The sequence below is a fragment of the Camelus bactrianus genome, chromosome 5 (genome assembly GCF_048773025.1).
Source record: "Camelus bactrianus isolate YW-2024 breed Bactrian camel chromosome 5, ASM4877302v1, whole genome shotgun sequence".
Classification (NCBI taxonomy): domain Eukaryota; kingdom Metazoa; phylum Chordata; class Mammalia; order Artiodactyla; family Camelidae; genus Camelus; species Camelus bactrianus.
The window spans coordinates 99,546,483-99,567,228 of NC_133543.1; the positions used below are offsets into that span (position 1 = coordinate 99,546,483).

Consider the following 20,746-nt stretch of genomic DNA (forward strand, 5'->3'; position numbering starts at 1 on the left):
ATGAAATACAACCATCCTGCCAAAAAATTACTAAAAATGCTGGATAAAGTAAAACACAACACAACAAACAAAAATATCTTTTTAAATACATGCTGGACTAGCAAGAGAACATCAGGAAAATCCTCAGAGAAAAGTGAAATGGGAATCCAAGGAAGAAATCCAGCGCTGAGGCCTCCAGCTGCCCAATCTTGCTGACACACAGCCTCCACTCTGATGCTCATCCAGGGCAGGGCTTGGGAGACAGAGCATAGAGACCTATCTGAAGTGGGGAGCTGAGTGACAACCTATTCTCCAATTCTCTGACACCACCTGGGTGTCCTTCCGGTCAATTCTGACACTGACATTGCTAAATCCCACAAGACTACCCCCTCTTCTGACACCAGCTGCGAATGCTGTTCCCAGGCCACCTGCACTTCTGCCTGGCTGATTACAAATTCTACAGCCCCCACCTCAGCTTTGATTAATTTCCTGGAACAGCTTACAGAACTCATGACTTATGAGTGTAAGTTACACTAAGGACTACAGTTCAGAACAAGGGGTACACATGAACAGCCAGATGAAGGTATACAAGGCAAGGTTGGGAAGGATCCCATGTGCAGAAGCCTCTGTCGCCATGGAGTTGGGATGGCCACCATCCCTGCACGTGGATGTGTTCACCAACCCTGAAGCTCCCTTAGTCTCCTTGTTTCAGAGTTTTTATCAAAGTTTATTAAGCAGGCACGGTTGATTAAGTCATTGGCCCTCGATGACCAAACTCAACCTCCAGTCCGTGGAACTCAACCTCAACTCCCCAGGTCAGGGGTCAGGGCTGAAAGTTCCAACCCTCTAATCACGTGGTTGGTTCCTCTGGTGACCAGCCCTCATGCTATAGTAACCTCATTAGCACCAACTCAGGTACGGTTGAAAGGGCTTCATTATGAACAGGAAAGACATGCCTATCACTCAGGAAACTTCAAGGATCTCTATGCCATGAACCAGGGACAAAGACCAAATATGTATTTTTCATTATACCACAAAGATAGACTCAAGCAAAAAGCCAGAAACCTGAACGGTCTATGCTCTCAATATAAGCATGACCTACTAAAAAATCCACCCTACAGTAAAGGCAATGAGGAACTGGCTTGCTTTGACCTTGATACTAGATTAAAACAGAAAAACATTCCCTCTAGCAGTCTGTAATCACAAGTAGGTCCTCATGTGGGTTTGTGGCCCAAATTCACACTCGTTGTGTGGCTCTAAAATCATTAAGCCTAGATCTTATTTTAAAGGTGTGAGAGGTTGGATGTGACCCCATGGATGCGGCAGAGACAATCACACATCTTTCTTAGAGGAAGGTACCTTAAATTCAGATTATTCCTATAAACTGTGTTCTTAAAATACAAACCAGCCAACCAAGCCCACAGTTAAGTAAGAAAATTGCAGGAACTAGAAACAGCAGATATCCAAATCAGACACACAAAAAGTTTTCAGATAATGCCAACTATCAGACATAGAATAACAAAATAGTATGTTTACTATGTTTAAAGACATTATGACTAAGGAACAAGAGATTTTAAAATGGTAGGAGGGGAGAGGCAGGCCGGTGTTGCCCAGTATGTGACACTGCACTCTGCTGGTGTCCATCCTTGGCCTCGCAGGGACAGGCTGGTCCAGCGGGCACCAGTCCCAGTGCTGTCTACTGGGAGCTGTTGTAAAGCCTTCTCTGTCCCACATCCTCAAATGTGCAAGATGATGTTCAAAGTGACGTCCATCATCAGTGAAGCAAAAGGCCCCCAGAAGAGAGAAGCACGGATCAGGCTCCTCTTTATAGCCAGATGGAGAGTCACATTTTGCATAGTGAGTGACTTCCATGCTAGAGGAAAAGGACCATCTTCTAGATGGACTGGGAGAGACTGAAATGCCAGCTTTCACCCAGGGAGTATTCTGTGAGGTTGGTGATGAAAGCTGTTCCTTGCAGGCAGCACCTAGTAGGGAACAACTCATTGAGAGACAAGAAAAAATTGCCAAACTACAAGCAGAAAGAACAATACCTGGCTATTATTAGAGTATCTGGAATCGTTTGTCTCCAGGCATAAGAGATCTCTCAGTAAAGAGACAAGCAGTGTCTGGCAGGTGTACCAACTCAAGTTGAAATTCTTAAAGCACTTACCATTATTTGAACACCATGCATTTCACCACACAGATGAAAAGCTAGTGTTCTTTTCACTATTCAAAAGCTATTCTGTTGAAGAATAGAATATGGAAAAAGCAAAACGAAATGGGATGCTTCATAGAGGCCGTGAGTAAGCAGTCTTCTGATTGTCCTTTAAGCCCTGAGGAAGACCTTGTTCCAGATCCAGAGCTTCAAGGACAGAAGCTGTGCAGAGAGCAAAACCAAATAAAAGCACGCCTGCGGGCCCACTCGAGTCACGTTAGCAGAACCAGGTGAAGACCCTGACACTGCCAATCATTTCTGAAGAAATGAATACAAAATTTCAGAGACGTCCGAGGAAGCAAAACCCAAAAGAAGACACGACAGAATCATTACTTCTGAGCCACATGACCTCACCACAGAGTGTGAAGCCACCGCTGCATGATTTCAATGATAAACTTAAAAAGGAAACTGCAAATAAATTATTCATGCATTGGAAGACCGAGGATAAATCCCATCAGCTAGAAAAGTGCCTGAAATCTGACACCGGCTGAGGTGTCAAAACTGAGGACATCCCTGCAGCTGGCACTGGGGAGAGCAGAGACACACCCCTGCGGAGGAAGCTGCCCTGGCATGGAGGGTGGGCGCACTTTCCAAGACTGAAGAGGGTCAGGGCAATGAGTGGGAAAAAGGCTAGAACAGATGGAAGAATAACTGGAAGGAGAGAACCGAGAACTACAGCAGACAAGGCAAAGGGAAGATAAATGAACCACATAATAAATATCTGTTAGACCTGTTCACTGGCTCCTGTGAGAATCTAATGAAAGGCTTCAACTTCATCCTTTAGAGAGAATGAAATAAAGTCAGCCGGCTGTCCTAGAAACTAAGATTCACTATGTGGGGCCCTGGGAATGTAAGCCAGCAGTCAGCAGAGTGAGGGAAGGTAACAGGATAAGGATCAGCAACGAAGGATGGAAACGTGGAGGGCAGAGTCAGAGCAGAGGAGGAGATGGGCTTCACTTCCTCTGCCTGGAATGTGCCCAATGAGCGAGTGTTGTGGCAAATGTAGCATGGGCACCTGAGAGTGATGCCTGCATGGCTTTCTCAATCCCAAAGTGGTACACCCAGCTCTAGAAATAAAAGAAATGGAAGGTTAAGGATTGGAAAGGGTGAAACAAAACTGTCTTTTTCCAAAGATGTCTACAACATAAGAGGGTTTAGCAAGATGGTTGGTTATGAAACACCAATGCGCTGGAGATGACTGCACTTCAATACACCAGCCACAAACAGTCCACAAACACCCGGTATAGACATAGCCCCACGGAGCACCTCTCTGGCCAACATTTTCCCAATAGAACAGATAGGCTTTTTTAATACCCAAACTTTACAAAACATACGTATCTCTGAGCACATTCTAAGTACAACTGACAGAACGTCAGAAACTTGCGCAGAGGTCCTGAAAGGCAAACTGCATGTCAACAAAGGGAACGTGGCGCCCAGAGAAGCCATGTTACTACACATGCAGCAACTGTTCACTTGTAACAATGTTAACTGTCTGACGCCAGGCAGGTGTGTATCAAGCACTCTAACCCTAACACGATGGGTTGTAACTTACAGACTGTTGTTCTAGTTACATTTCAGAAAACTGCTTGAGGCTTCGGGGTTGGTGTGTAATATAGTCATTTTTCCCACTGCATATATTGGAACTAGATTCCCAGTCAGTGCCTTCCCTCAGAACACCTGCAAGTTCGCTCCCAGAGAGAATATAAAACTTTTTTAGAAGACATTAAAGAAGCTCTAAAAATCAAAAAGATGTACCTTGTTTTACACATGTAGATTCAAAACCCCACTACGTGTGTGTGTGAATATTGACAAGGTGATTCCAGAAATGTCCACAGGAGCATAAAAAGCCAAGCCAGGCAAAACAGTCCTGAAGAATAACAACACACAGGGAGATGTGCCTCCCAGACAGCATGGCTTAGTACAAAGGTACAGAAATTAACAACATGGCATTGCCTAGGGATAGGAAAAAGAAAGAACAACAACAACAAAAATAATAGAGAGCCCCAAATGGACTTACATGTAAAAGAACAGATATTCCTTTCTAACAGAACCAGCACTGTAGATTGGCACGGGAAAAATGGACTATTCAATAAATGGTAATGGGAAACCAAGCACCCAGGTGGAAAAACAATCTCACACCATTCATAGTAAACCATTCCAGGAAGGCTGAAGTTTCAAATGTAAAAGGCAAAACTATGAAACTTTCAGAAACCAATATAGGAAGAAAATCTTTGGCTGGTGCTATGAAAGACAAAGAAAAGCTGAGGATTAGTTATTGATTACAGGAGACTTAAGACATATGTAACTAAATATAATGCATGATCTTGGACTTGATACTACAGTGAGGAAGAAAATGCTGTAAAGGATATGGAAGAGACAACTGGTTAAATCTAAATATAAAACATATATTCCATAATATAGTGTTAAGTCAGTGTTAAAGTTCTTGATTTTGATCTACACTTACGTAAGAGAACGTCCTGGTTCTCAGGAGATAAACCCTGAAGTATTTTGGGGTAAAGGAGCCCAATGTCCTCAACTTAATTTCAACTGGTTCGGCACTAATAATGATAATGTTAACTCTGTGTGTGTGTGTGTCTGTATAGAGAGGATGTGCTTGCACAAATGTGGCAAAGTGTTAACAACTGGAGAACCCAGGTGAAGAGTACACAGGAGGTGTTTGTACTATGCTGGTTATTTTTCTGTAAGTGTGAAATTGTCTAGAAATAAAAAATTTAAACTTCTATCTGTATTAACTTTCAGTGCCTCTAAGTTTCCTACAAAGTGAATGAATACATGATGAATGGCAAAAGATTAGGCTTACCAAAATAATAAAGGACTAGAAAAGGAAAAAGTTCCAAAGATACTTTTAAACTAATTTCTATACTTACTGGAAACTGCCAGTTTCCCAAATGATCAACATCTTTAATATACACGTGATAATGTCCTCCGTAGCAACCACCTTTGTGTATAATTACTGAGAAGAGGTCATACATATATTCCAAGTTATCTAATTCACTCTACAAGAAGGAACATAAACAGTGATATAGTTTACATAAAACAGGAAGATGCCTAACCAAAGGGAGAAAAGAATTTCAACTACTGTAATTACTAAGAAATTTCAGTTTTATTATTGTTATTGGGTAAATTAACACAAATCTGAATAATCCACTTAAATTTTGGAATTCTTGATTCTTGGCCTGAAAATTATCTACCTTTGATCTAATACCAATCATCCTACACCAATCGAATTCTGCCTCTGAGTTAAACATAAACACATTTATCTAAACAAGATGCTAGAGTTATGTACTTCGGCCAAAATCATGTAAGCTAATGTGATAACAAAACACATGATCCTATCAGTCAGTGTCAGAGAGTTTTAGTGAGAGGAAATCCTCTTTGTAGGAAACCTATTCTGCGGCTGTAGAACTTCAGCAGCTGAATCTGTCCTATATTTCAACTAGATCGTCATGTGCCTCAAAGTCAGGGCCTTACCTACTATCGATCACCCCTCATACACTTCAGTCCTCTGCATGAACGGGAATTCAGTAGTTATGAATACTAGCCTGTTTTAGGTAGAAACAGTTTAGTAGAATGAAAAGGCTCTTTACTGATTTATCAATTATATGATCAATCTTTTCTATAATTAATTGTGCTCTGTAATTAAAACTGATCCAACAAATGAACACCTACATGGCATTAAAAATAATTACTTTGCATATGAATGCTACTTGAGGGGGGTCAATTATTTGAGGAACTTCTTTTCCTATATTGTACTTTTAAGCAGCCTTTTAAAAATGTCTGGTTCAAGCAAAAGATGAGAGAGATGTAAACCAAGATGCAAAGTGATCATTTTTTTTCATTAACGCAGAAATCAAAAAGTAAAATTATTGTGAATTTCTTAGATAAGTGCTCAATATTTTGCTTTTTTCAGTTTTGTTATTTCAACATATGTTAAAATCATGTGACAAACTACTTTTTACAAAAGGATAACATTTTTTCTATATGAGATGATGGATGTTAACTAAACCTATTGTGGTAATGGTTTCATAATATATGTAAACCAAGCCATCATGCTGTACACCTTAAACTTATACAGCATTGTAAGTCAATTATTTCTCAACAATCAACAAAGTTAGGGGGAAAAAAAAGAGAATTAACTCAATTATCCCTAAAATAAATCTTTTTTCAGACAGTAAACAGGAGGAGGGAAAAGTGTATCAACTTACTCCAGAAAAATCTGTTTATTCTACGTGTGTCTGTAACAGGCTCAAGGCCAACACATTAGAATCTTTGAATGGTAATTAATATAATAACCATACCAAAAAGCTCAGTAATTATGCCTGAAGCAGTGGAAGGCCCATCTAAACTTAAGAACATTTTAAAAAAGATTACTTTCATACATAGAAATTCAACAGTGATTTAATAAATGTTCTGGTATTAAATGTAGACGGAGAGAATGCTTTGTAACAAGAAATTCATCAGTCTCATCACTCTGACCTGGGCATGTGCAGCAATTACACAGAAAGTCTTTTCAGTAGCTTATAAAGCAGGTTGATTATGCAATTCATTTGTTTTTAAAACTTTCTTCCCCATGTCTCAAGGATTACAGATTCTACACTAGTGACGTTCCAATCTCTTGTTCACTTTCTAGATGTGTAATTCATTACTGCATTTAAAGTAAACTAAATCCAAAAAAATTAAATTAAATTAAATTAAATTAAAAATAAATAAACTAAATCCAAATAGCAATGTGCCAATTAATAATAATTTTTCCTAATGCTGGGTCATTGCTAATTCTGTTCTTAAATTTTCATTTCAAAGACTTTTCAAGAAGAATTTAATAAAAAGAACTGGGAACAAATCCATACTTTGGGAATTCAAAAAGACTATAATAAACCAGTGGGTCTCAGCCAGGAGTGATTTTACCCCTCTTCCCTCCTCCCAGGAGACATGGACATTTGGCAAAGTCCAAAGACATTTTTGTCTTCACGGGGCAGGAGCAGGAAGTGCTACTGTCATCTAGTAGGCAGAGGCCAGGGATGCTGTTAGCATCCTACTACACGTGGGACATCCTATCCAACTCAAAATGTTAACTGTGCCAAGCTTGAGATTCTGCACTAAGCAACTGAAAATTAGGTCAATAAAAGATTCAATCTGGAGCAGGAAAAAGAAAGAATTTCAAAATAAAGCAGTCCAAACCTGTTCACAAAAAGGCTTGAGATTGATCCGGAGAGGGAACGTGTAACAGCTAGTTTCCTTGTATCGCTCACACTTCACAAAATCAAAATTAAATCTTAATAATGAAACAGTAAGAAAGGGAGGCAGCTTACGCAATTTGGCCGACTGTCAAAAGAAAAAATTTTTAAGGTTTTTATAAGCAGAATTATATAAAAGAATATACAATGATTCTTAAGATATAAAAAAGCAACCTATGACAGTTTTAAGAGAAATACATACTTTAGTCACATAAACTAATCACCATGGTTGATACAGCTCTTGATATAAACTCATCTATTTTATGGGGCTAAAGGTAACATCACTCATTTATGCTTACCACTAAAAATCTACAATTTTTATGTTTTAATGTCGATTACCTTAAAATCCAAGCTATCTGATGAGGGCATCATAACTGGACACTCTCCTTCTAACAGAGCTTGTTTCCAGCCTGAGTCCTGACTTTTCTCCTTCCCCCTTGGTCGCTGTCTCCACTTTACTTGGCAGACACAGTTCTTATTTACCGAAGAACCAGAGCACTTTACCTGGGACCTAGGGACCTGTTTTGATGGATCCAAACCATTGAAAATGTATGAAAATTATACGTGTACATGGATTTTTCTGGGAAGAAGACTCAGAGCTTTCATTAGACTTTCAAGAGGGCTCTAACTGCCCAAATGTTGAGATCCACTGATTGAGGTTTTACAGTTACTGTTCTTAAAAGCAGGTAACAAGATGTTTTGTGCTTTAATGCCTTGCTTTAAAACAAGACACTAAATTAAGTTGCTTTCTATTTAAAAGTCATCAGCTTTTTCCAAGGCCCTTGCACTAATGGCATGTGAGGAGGGCAAAAAGAATTCTTCCCCACATATATTACCCATAATCGTAAATAAATTTAAAACAACAATTCCACAAAGCCAGCAGGTAAAAAAAATTTAAATGACAAAAAGTACAGCAATCTAACAACATGGCCAATTTTCACAATATTTCAAAAAAATACATCTGAAAAACCTGAGTAACTCAACTATAATGTGGCTGAGAAAAGATTGCTCAGAATAAGAAAATCTGCATTAATTAGGCAGAACAACCAAACTTAACCTTAGAATGCAATAAATCTAATATAAGTAGAATAGAATGCAATTTGAAAAGTTTCAAGATCACAAAATTTTCACTGAAAAAGAGTTAAAACAATGATATAAAAGATGCATAAAAGAATTGTTTTTGTTTAGCAAGAGGTTCTTATTTTAGTAATGTGTAAATTAAGCTCAACCAAAACTAAGACTGTGTTCAAGTATTTTTCCAAGATGCCTCATCTTCTGAATTTTATATTTATTAGGCTGTAGTTGTACTACCAAAAAGGAAATACAAAATAAACTTCTCTCTTTGGGTTTTATAAAGGGGCAAAGGCTGGATGGAAATAAGTATTACATAATATAAAATTCACCCTGGATTCAAATCCTACTGTGAAAGCTGCAGGCATGAGGTTTATTGATTTTATTACATTTTCACCTATAATCTCCATGATCCAAATCAGTATCGTGTGCTGTCTAAATCAACCCTCATTTTCTTTGTTGGAAAATTCAATACTGTCTGCTCCAGGAATAGTGCTATCTCTTTGTCCTAACAGAGTAACTGCAAAGATATGTCTCTTGTGGTAGTTCTCTAAGTCAGCACTCAATAACCACTGGTTGAATTGAGCTTATGGTTAGCATGCTAATGAACAACCTGCCATATCATCCACCAGCAGCGAAACAGTTCCTCCTGCAGCTAATAACAGCAGCTGAGCTGATGCCACAGTGCAGAAGAAACCAGTTGCTTAAGTCTTGTCTTTTTTATCCTACATTTTCCTTTTTTGTACAAAGAGAAATCCAGAAGTACTCTGTCAAGCCCTTTAATTAGCGAGTCAAGTATTTCCAACTCAGGGAGGAGGGAAGGACATATTGGATTTGTTAGAGTCTATACAGAAGGATTCATCGATCAATCGATCGATCGATCTATCTATCTATCTATCTCACTATTGTAAAACAACTGCATATGCAGAAAACAAAGAAAGCCATCTATTTTCAGCGTGGTAGATGAAAAAAAGGAAAGCTCAGCAAGCTTCCTGGTTGGCAGAAATAAAAACATTTGCCTTGTTCATAATGGTAACTTGCAAAGAAGGTTTATTTAAGAAACACTGAAATTGTTGAGGTACAAACAAATTTTTCTTGAGAGAGAAAGAAGTTGAGAGAACTGTTGGGTTGAAAGCTTAAAAAAAGTCTTTATTATGAAAAATTAAAATACAGATTATATATAACATAAATGTCTTTCCAATCCTTAGTACTAATTAAGAGCGTCACGTGTATCTTCAAGACTTTTTCATACAAGTTGACTTGACAGACATTCCTGCTACCAAGTACTAAGTGGAAACCCTCAGAAAAGGCAGAGGATCCATGTTTACCTTTGCTGCTTTAACCAGCCTGTCACAAGTCCCACAGTGGTATAAGTTGTCACAGTCAAAAACTTCCTCTTCTACATACATGTTCCAGAGGGCATCTTCCAAACCTGATACATTTTTGACTGCTACTGTTAGATCTAAGAAGTCTTCCTGAAACACACATGAATATAATATTGAAAGAACAATTTCAGAGAATTCACAAACACATCACCAACTCATACATATACTGGGAATAATCAGATATATTTTTTCTAAAACACTGTACATATGAAGATCAGACCTCCTGTGAAATTCATAACACTGAATTATCCTTTCTAAATTAAATTATAACTTGGCTTAAAATATATCAGGAACCAGTTTACAAGTTCACTGTAGATACAATAAAACCTATTTTATTGGGAAATAAACGACTGAACACACATCTCAATCAAGAAGAGCATTATGTGCAGGGTTTATCAGTGCTGTCTTAGTCTCTAGGCTAGCACAGCCAGGCAGAGCTGGACTCTGACATAAACTGCTTCCTCATCTTCTGCTAGGGCTGGTTTAAGAGGAAGTTATAAGAAAAAGATTATTTTGAGCCAAGATAAAAAGGTATTTTTATGAAAATTAAGAGGAAGGTATTTTGCAAAAGGGTTATCAATTCTACTGTAACTACATTTGAATCACAAATTCTAGTATTAAACAGTTATAATTTGACAAGTTTAAAGCATATTTATAGTTTTTTGCATGTGTCTGTGCAATAGCATTAAGGGATTATGAAAATTGTAAAAATATGGCACAGATGAGTTTATGATGGAAATCTAAAGTAATAAAAGTAATAGTCATACATGGTTTATAATATATATATGTGAAAAGTTAATGTCTGTAGTTTATAATGTGCCTTCATAGACATTGTTTTGAAATTACTTAGTGAATTATCACATTCTACTTGTCAATCATACAGTAATCCAAAGACATACACCTCTTAATATTTCCAAACTAGGCTGACCAAACCTTCCATCTGCATAGGTAATAAGAGTCAAAAAGTATTTTTTATGCCAAACTCTTTCATAAAAGATAGAAAAAGAAAAGAAATATATACAAACATACGTATTCCAAAAACAGCAAGTAATGCAACATTTAGAAAACGGCATTTAATCTTGGCATTTAATCTTTTACTGATACAGTCAAAAACAGAAACTTTCTATAACTCTTGCCATAAAAAAGGAAGATTTCTATTAAAGGACAACTGTTCACTGATGAAATCATTTGCTGTGTAAGATTTGTAGCACAAGTAGCAATTATTATTATATTTACATGAGTCAATTTCCAATTATATGAAATGGGCAATCTCTTGTCATGACAAAGAACTGAACGTTACACTAGTTTAAACAGGATTATAATAGCTTTATATATATTTCAACATAAGCACACACACACAAATGAACTTTCTGAGGGACAGCAATGAACTAAATCCAGTGTTTAATTACAGACGTTTGTCAATTTAAATATTCCTCAGTATTCTCTATTGTATTATTTCCTTTCTTTATAATATTCCAACCACCAACCATGATGAAATTGACTTTTCTCAAGAGGCCACAGATCTCTACTTGTGAACATTCCCCAAACCTGTTTTCTAAATATTAGAGTACTAAATAAAAGGTTAAAGCTACATCTTACGACATTTCCTTCTTTCAGTTTACATGGAGAAATCTGGATTATAAAACTTATGACCCGGGTGAGGCTAGAGTACAAGAAAAAAGGTGATATGGTTATTTCTAGAAAGAAACACTTTAATCCTCTTGCTGTACAGATCACAGATTTAATTACATGAATTATAATTTACAGTTTAACTTATTACTAAAATACTCTTGCATATTCACCTGCTTTTCACTGACATTCTTACATTCTTTACAAACAATCTGGTTAACAATGGTTCCGTGATATAGACGATTGATGAGGTCATGGCCGGAGGTCCCAACTAAAGAAGTTTCCAAAGCACTAAAGAGAATTCGATTCAGTTCCTGCACATCATGTTGCCTCATTTCCTATAAAACAGGTAACTTTTAAATGCAATTTTGTGCTTCAGGTTTTTAAAAAAGATTTTTACAGTGATATTAGTTAAAAAATACAAGATTTATCTGGAAATCAAAGGTAAGGCTCGAGCAAATGTAAGGATGACTAAGCTAAACGAGCTGAGAACAGACTAAGAGATCATCACCTGTTTTTTGCTTTTACTACAACAATGAAAGTATAAACAGATGGTGTTCAGTGTGTATACAACTCAACTCATTTGAAAACAGGAAACTGCACTTATTCTGTGGGAAACCATTTAAATGGCCACAGAAGGGCGGGGAGGAAGGACACAACAGGCAGAGCCGGCAAGTCCGCACAGAGGATCTCACTGAGGTCAGAGGGACTGGTGACACTGAATTATCAACACAAGAAGAACCAGAAAGTACTGCCTCGACATACAGAACAATTAAAGCAAGACTAACACTTTGCTACTGAGAAAAATTCTGATGGAACTGGCCTTAATCTGCTATGAATCACGTAACTTGTGTGGCAAGAGATTGAACTATTCCCTAAGGACCAATTATAAACCAAAGCCAAGGGGCACACCAATCCTGAGAAAAGGAGGAAGAGCAGGGGAGGGGAGAGCCGGAGGAGCGAGGTCAGGGGAACGGAGGGAGCTGGTGTTTCTGGAGAGGAGGGGGATGACACTCCTGAGCACCGTCCAGAGCAGAGCTATGTCTCCCGGACGTGGCACAGGGATGCCATGAGCGACTCTGACGAGAGACGTAGAAAGGAGGTAGAGGAACACATGGCAGGTGCAGAAGGAGAGGCGGGAGGGAAGATAATTTTAAAGCCAAGTTTCATATGAAGAGAAACTGACTAAATAAATGAAAGCTGGAGTCAAATGTGGGACTCAGGGTCTTTTTCTTGGTTTTCAGCAGACAAGACACTGGATGGGATAAATTTCTCCAGTATCACTGGCTCTGATGGGACAGAAAACTTGTGAAAGTTTTCAAGCTGTTTCTGAACAATCCTAAGTTTGGCAAAGGTACCTCAGAGACCACCCCCACCCCTGCAGATCCAGTCTTGGAGGGGTTCCTGCAAGACTTCATTAAGAAATAATAAGGTTTTCAGAGCTTTAAGAAGTATGAATCCAGCAACTTAGGGAAAGCTCGTCATCAAAAACAAAGGAAAATCCATCAACTGATGACAAGGTTAAAAAAAAAGTGGTACATCCATCCAACAGAGTATTACCTGGCAATAAAAAGGAATGAAGTACTGATACATGCTGCAACATGAATGAATTCTGAAACATTAGTGAAGTGAACTTACAAAAGGCCACTTATGATATGATTTGGTACCATTTCTGTGAAGTGTCCTGAACAGGCAAATCCACAGACACAGAAAGACTGGCGGTGCCCAGGGACATGAGGGAAAGGGCATGGGGGCTGGGGTGACTGCTAATGGGTATATGGTTTCTTTTCGGGGTGATGAAAATGTTCTAAAGTTGACAGTAGTGATGGCTGTACAACTCTGCGAATACACTAGGAAACCACTCTACTGCACCCTTTAAAAGAGTGAATCTTAGGCCACATGAATTGTATCTCAATACAGCGGTTTTCTTTAAAACAAGGAAAGAAAAAGAAATTAACCCTAAGCACCTGCCCTGCAGCAGAAATTTCACACACACTGTTTAGGGAATATGTTATATCCCATTGTATTTCCAAGCCCAAGCCTTATGTCTTTAACCACATAACATTGTCTAGTTAATGCGTGTTCCTGGTTAGGTGACCAGTTTATAGTTTATTTCTGAAGGCAACATAATATTATTCTGATCATTGCCTCTTTAAATTCTGATGGTCTCCCACACCTTTGTCTCTGCAAGAATACATCTATTCTGTAAAAAATTTCAGACCTGGTTTTGATTTTGTAGAGCTAACAGCTCATCAGTACCGACAATACACATCTTTACTTGTTGCTGACAAATGTTTAGTGTTTGTATAAGTGAAACAGTATTTGGAACTCAAACAGAAAAATGAGAGTGAGTCCACACACAATAGGATTCAGGAAGAAAAAGAAGAGAGTCAGGAGAAAAGCAGGACAGGGAAAATGAAAACACTTGCCGAGAATGGTTCACTGTTTTGCGTGAAGCAAATGTTCAAGTCAGATCATCCAGATTCAAACACAAAAGCATGTCATAAAGGAAGACAGAATTATTGCCAGTTAGTTTTTTAAGCTGATTAGTAGTGTGCTATAAAAAGTGTTAACTTCCGTAACTGGTGTTATATCTCAACTAGACTATACAAAGGTAGAAATTATAAAAAATCAGCTCTTTTTTACTTCTCACTGTGTCTACAACCCTTTCCCCAACCCCAAACCATACCCATTCATAAAATCCTGCATACAGCAAGTGTCTAAAAATGTATCTCTGGCTTGTAATTATCTAATATTAGAAGTAAATATTTAAACAATATCTTGAGAAAATTAAAAGAAGTTAGTTAACATTATTAAGCCAGTGTTCACTCTTTATTGCTGGTAACTTCCTTGCGGAAGCTGACCTTCGTACCTCATTGCTGGTCCACCCGAAGCTGTCAGTGAGGTCTGTTGTGGATGCAGCGTCCTGGTCTAAGAGCAGGAGCTGTGCAAACAACCGCTGTAACTGTAAAGGTATGATTCGGACCTGAATGAGAAACAAACGCGTTTCTAAATGAAGTCTTTTAAATGTTGGTTGGGGCTTTTAAAGAGAACTGCATGTTAGTTTTCTCACATCTCCTAGTTCACTTAGTTCTCCCAGGAGAAAGTTTACAAATATTGCAAAGGGTGAACTAAGATTCATTTTTCTTTGAAAATTCTAATTCAATACAAAAAAAATTTAGCTACATGGAGTCTTCTAACTTGACATAGCATAGATCCATATTAAAACCCAAACAGGCCCTAATAAATCACTCAACTGATTACAGACTGACTTGAGTCTCTAATAGTCCATTCTTTCTCTAAAATATCTCAGATACAGACATACTCCAGATGAGGAATTATCCAGTCACAAATATCTCACAGCCCTGCCTTGCTTTCTTCCTGCTGCCCACATGGTGTGGGCTGGGGCCCTGAGAATGCTGCTCAGACCCTGGTCTGAGGACTGGACTTAAATATCTAAAGTGAGAATAAGTCTTTACAAACTTTTATGGCAGTTTTAGCTGGCCACAACATTTTTATTATTTCCTACAAAAGTATGATCTGCAACAGACTGGGAATTGAAAAAAGACAAAAACTGGCTCTTTGCCACACAGGTGGTTTGAGAAGGGGCTGGATCATGAGAGACTCCTATTAAAAAGGACAGATTTTAGCCTGAGAGCGATACACTTCTGAATGATATTCACACAAGGGAGGAACGTGGTTAGAAATGCACTTACAATTAACCCACTCCTTGCTCAATCTACTTCCAGGACGCTGGTCTCTATTTTTTGTTGTTGTTACAAACAAGTGCATTAGACAGATTTTTTTGGAAGGCTAGTGTGGAAGAATGGGAAGAATGAGTTATGTCTATAAAGCAGCAGCAGCATTATATCTGGAGAATTAATTTTTTTTTGGAAGGGAAACTCCTTAGTAGTAGGATATAGGCCAAGTCACTTTCTAAAAATAAAGATTGTATCTGGTAATTAATAAAACTGCTGATATCTATGAATAAGCAACTGAATCCTAGAACAGTTCCTCAATACTCCAAAAAAAAAAAAACAAAAAAAACCCCCAAAACCTTGTAAATCATAGATTTAATACCTTTGCATCAGGTTTATCCTTGTCTTCTAAAGAACCAAGTTCCTCTGGGCCAAGAGAAAACAAAGCTTCTAAACAAAAAAGCAGAATCAGAGATGTAAATGACATTACTTCATTTCTGAAACCTGTTTTAGAAAGCAAAGTCCACCAGTAAGTAAAAATCAGTTAAAGATTCAGAAATATGATTGTGACAATATTTATACCCTTACTCTACACATTTTGCTTTCTGACAATATTATTTTCAATCACTGACTCTATACAGTAGCAAGCTAAGGGTTCAAAATGGGAGATCTGTAAAAGGAAAACTACGCACATGAAAGCGTAACACCAGAAATCTTTGATGGCTTCCTACTGCCTTTGGCAGTGGGTCCCCAAGGCCACACAAAGAATATTAGGGAATGTAATATACAATATATAACAGTGTCTTTTGTCACATGTATTCATTTACAAGCCACATTTGAGACTTCCAACCATCCTTTCATCTTTTAACTCTGCGATCATGTCCTTTTTGCTATGGAAATGTCTTTCCTGCATCAAGGGTAATAATAGGTGGTGGTAATCTCACCTGGAAGAATAAACTGGCAAGCCAGTGTCAGTCTCCAGAGTTTCTTATAATTCACTGTCTAGGTGTGCCACCCAATGGGGCATATCTGAATCTTGTGGGCCATATGTGTTCAAATAGATAGCAACCCTACTGAGAGACTCCCACATATTCCAGGGACAGAAGTGATGGGCGGTGTTGTCTCCCACTGAAAACCACTGCTGCCTCAGTGATTTACTGCCATGTCATATTCCTCCTGATTTCCCAGCAGGAACTGGGAAAAAAACTACATAAAGGTTGCAAACATAAAAGGTAAAGCATAAAATCCATACAAAGACTTCTATAAACATCTCTCACTCTCTCAGCTACATTGAACTGGGAGTACCATGGAACCCAATCTAGCCCTACTCCTTAAAATATGATTCCCAAGAGCCCTCAGAATTTTCCCCGTTCTGACAGTCCCTACACTTCCCAAATTATACCTCTCCTCAATAAGCATTAGGATTCACGCTAAGCCTTACAAGGAGCGCACAATCCACACTAAGCTGTCATCCCGTGTTTGGCCAGCAACCTCCCTTTCTAGAGAAGAGGGCTTGGGGCTTTCAGCTCTATTCTTGTTCAGTGGTACTCTCCATGCCCTGCCCATTTTCCCCAACAACCACCTTCTTCAGTATCTTTTTAAGGCTACTCTTCTATTTTGAGTTGCCCTTTAACTTCAATTATATTAAAACGTGGGAAAGATTTAACCTCCCTAGGAACCCGCTTATTCAAGCTGAAATTTCTAATGGTAGATTACTGAATGCATCGGGGAGATATTTTTATGGAGAGAATGGAGTTGAGGACAAGAGGCAAGGCCCTTAAATCCCACATGCAATTCAACCTACTGCCCTGGGAAGGATAAAATGGCAATTATTTACTAATCTTCTGGAGGCAGAAGTCTTACTAAGCTTAGAAGCAATAGAAAATCACAAAACTGCTAAATTTGGTAGTGGTGGGAAGGGGTTGAGATACTGGATACAGGATGAACTAGCTGTCTGTCCTCAGAATACAGAGACATTGTAGAGAGCTGTGCTACAATCATGTAGCTTTGTAGCTGGCAGCCCCCAATTAGGGCCACGTGACAGCCAAGTAATGTACACACTGAAATCAAGGGAACACAGAGACTAAAACCCTTGCAGAGGAAGCTAGTTTGCAGAGGTGGGATGGGACAAACAAGTAGAGAAAAACAGGGGCAAGAAATCGAGGGTCCAATGAGGTCAGGGTGACTTCTGTAGGTGGTTTCCAGATTCCCCTATATTCTCACAGTAAACCTCCCTTTTAATTGAGCTAATCTGAATGGGTTTCTGTTCCTTGCACACAGTCCCTTATCTAACATCTTGGGTCTCTGGAATTCAGAATTTTCAGATTTTAGACAGGTAATATAAAGGGTTATATATGTTAACATGACATCCCCAAGCAGGGTCTGGGACAAACAGTACCCACTAATAAAGGCTCAATATTCCTGTAACAAATGTATTGACTATTCACTCAAGTGAGATAATTAAGACTATAAACAACAATCATCTCCCTCTGTGGCTCTGAGACCAAACAAGTTCAGATCAGATGAGGCTGTCAAGAGTTTTCTGGGTAACAGAATTGCAGGTAGATGATTATGGACTGTATAAACAATGTGACACTCCCTCCCCACTCCAAAAGGAAGCATATACTTGTATTGGATAACTCTGGTTTATGTGATTATCACTTTGGAGGAATTTTAAACCTCAAAAATACAAGTGGTATAACAATAATGTAGGTTAGCACTCATGACAAAATTGTCTTTATCATGTTTTTTAAATCATAGGATTAGGAAAGAAATATATTCTTTTTAAAATTTTGTTACTGAACATCACTGTGATCACACAGAATGTATTTAAGATAATTTAAGATCCACATTTCTCTGCAGAGAGACTTACTAATTGATGTCTTATATTAGCAACAATAAACACACTGTGGTGTGGAATTCACGTTTAAAACATTTGTGCTTTCACATATAATTAATTACATGTAGAGATGAGGGTACATATTACTAACCAAATGCATGTAACATAGCATACCTCGGAATTCAGGTGTGAAATGAAGAGTCTGAAGAAGGGAATTGAGGTAACAGGTTCCACCCTGATTTCTGATTCCACTTAAATTGGTGAATTCTCTAGGAGCAGGTGGCTCCAAAGCTTTGGTCTTTAATTTCTTCCCTTTTCCATAATGATTATTTGACACACTGGAATAATCCTCTTCAAATAGGTCCCCAAACATTGTGAAATTAAATACTACCCTTAAAAAAATACAACATGTTTTATAAATGCTTTCGTTTTTAAAACAAAACTTCCCCACATTTCCCTGTCTTATACTTGAATTATCTATTTTAGGTCATTCCTTAGAAAGTACAGTGGTTTGGGCTTTGGAAGCAGCAAAACCTGAATTTTTTTCACTCATCTCCACACTACCTGGGTGACCTTGGACAAGTTATTTAACTAGTGTTCTTATAGGTAAAATGGGATACCAACTGTCACGGAGGATCATTTAAACAATGAAATGACATAATGAAAGAAAGTCACTTAGTGCACAGGGTTTAGCCCACAATAAATGATGCTTGTTTTTAAAAAGGCATACTGATATAACTAGTGAAAAAAGAGAGAAAATCCATCATTACACCTAATCTACGGCTGAGATGGCAAAGTCAATCCTAGATTCTGAGAGTTGACAAAGCTCTTGGGACTACGAATCACTTCCTAAAATCTCTGCTTCTCACTCTCGTCGAACCAGATTATGGCACTCAAACAAATTCAATGGGACAAATTAATCTTTACAGTAGTTTAGTACATGGTCCCAAACCTGGAGAGCCAAGAGGAGGTTAACTGGGAAAAAAATACTCCCATTAAAATCATCGAGTCTGAAGGGCTTCCAATATGCAGCCGGTGACCCCAAAGTGAGCTCTGGGGACCCAGAGGATCCGCTCAAGGTCTCATATCGAGTGTGGAGGATGGCCACTTGGAGAGGAGAAATGCAAAGCGCCTAGGACGGTTCATAAGTGACAGAAAGCGCTGAAATGCAATTATTTTTTTCAACCCGTTCCTCAGGAAACAGCACACCAAAAAATGGAACTTGAAAGTGTGGCCTGGAGCCCTTAGTCTGAATTCCCGTCTCCTCCACGACACGGCCAAGGCCAGGGCCTCAAACCCTTCAAGACAGCACTGAGTCCAGGGCCGCGAGGAGGCAGAGGTCCCCGCGGCAGAAGACGACTAACCCGACACCGAGAACGCCGCACCCTGGGACCTGCCCGGGCAGCTCCTCGCCTCGCCTCGCCTCTCGCCTCGCCTCGCCCTCCTCAGGCCGTGCCGCCCACACGATCCCGGCGCTTCCCACGCCCCTCCCGAGATCACCGGGCCCCGGACACACTTACTGCCTAAAGCCCAGACCCCCGCCCTGGCCAAAACTCGAAGCGAACGAACTCGCCGCAACTGGGCGCCGCCATGTTGGCGCTGGCAGCTCTCCCGCGCCCCGACGCGTGAGGAATTTATGGAATCGCGCGGACTTCGTCTCCCAGGATGCCCTGCGGGAGCGCGGTCCGTCGCGCGGGGCCTTATGGGCAATGTGGTTCTTTCGCCCCCGGAGTTAGAGAGTGGCGTAGTGGGGACAGCATTCGCTTCCCTGCAGGTTCGTGGGTCCACACGGTCAGCCCGCCACTCGTTCATTCACACTTTAAAGTTTATGTTTATTGCTGTTTGCAACTCATATTAGTTGCAGTAGAGGATGCAAAGATCGGTTGTCTTTCGTCCTGGGTGATGCCGAAGTTACTTAAACCTTGGAAGCATCTGTGTAGGGCTCCGAGTTTGCCGTGCGCTTTCAAAGACATTTTACAGGTGTATCTCCGGTGGAAAATGTTCCATATAGCTTTGCTCCTTTATAACATCCTCAGTGTTTATTTTGTCTGTGCCAACTCTCATTCAGAAGAGTAGACTAAAATACCTCAAAATTACCCTCTTGCCCACTTGAGCACCCCTGGTGGACCATTGCAACATCCTGCTCAGGCTTCTCCTGGCATGCCCCCTGTCCAATCCAGGAAAGAATGAGGGAGGCGGGGAGAAAATCATTTTGACTTCAGCTCAAGGTTTGAGAGATTGAGAACAGCAATAGTGATAGAGGAAGTTTCCAGGCAGGAGACAAAGTGAATGCCAGTCTCGGGGATTTGTGTTTGGAACATTTGAGGGGGATGCCCGTGGCTGCAAATGTTCAAGAAGTGTCGGCAGGGAAAGAACTGGAAGTAGGGGACCAGCTAGAAGGTCTAGACTAGGAAACCACGATGGAAATCGCCTGCGTTCGGTTCTCGTCTATCTTCACTCGGCCACGTTGCCGCCTTGGCAGCCTCTTCTTCCTGACTCTCCTCCCTGCTCCCCGGCGCTCTGTGCTGCCGCTTTTCTTCCTGTCTTTTGACTGCTTCTTCTTTGCCCACTGTACTTCATGCCTCTCTTCCTAATAGTAGATATGACTATTCCCAAACTTCCATTCCGTGACCAAGAATGAGCACTGGAAGGTCAGCTCCATGAGGACACAGGCT

General features: G+C 39.6%; 1 protein-coding gene across 6 annotated transcripts in view; it reads right to left on the reverse strand.

Annotated features, from left to right (window-relative positions):
* The window catches only part of USP40 (ubiquitin specific peptidase 40), a 76,983-nt gene extending 57,259 nt beyond the window's left edge, over window positions 1-19,724 (reverse strand). For 3 of the 6 annotated variants that reach the window (XR_834791.3, XR_006722358.2, XM_010948166.3), the window contains exons 1-8: window positions 19,592-19,724; window positions 18,246-18,463; window positions 15,615-15,682; window positions 14,407-14,520; window positions 11,708-11,872; window positions 9,849-9,995; window positions 7,394-7,537; window positions 5,083-5,211 (exon numbers count right to left, since the gene is read on the reverse strand). Coding sequence is in view for 3 of the 6 variants with exons in the window: in XM_010948166.3 (XP_010946468.2) it covers window positions 5,083-5,211; window positions 7,394-7,537; window positions 9,849-9,995; window positions 11,708-11,872; window positions 14,407-14,520; window positions 15,615-15,682; window positions 18,246-18,444 (966 nt within the window). In the remaining 3 variants the exon portion in view is untranslated. Of the gene's footprint in view, window positions 1-3,949; window positions 4,073-5,082; window positions 5,212-7,393; window positions 7,538-9,848; window positions 9,996-11,707; window positions 11,873-14,406; window positions 14,521-15,614; window positions 15,683-18,245; window positions 18,464-19,591 lie in introns of those variants that run through there. The other 3 variants (XM_010948165.3, XM_045511578.2, XM_074364513.1) reach the window with 3 other exon arrangements.
* Window positions 19,725-20,746: the final 1,022 nt, after the last annotated feature.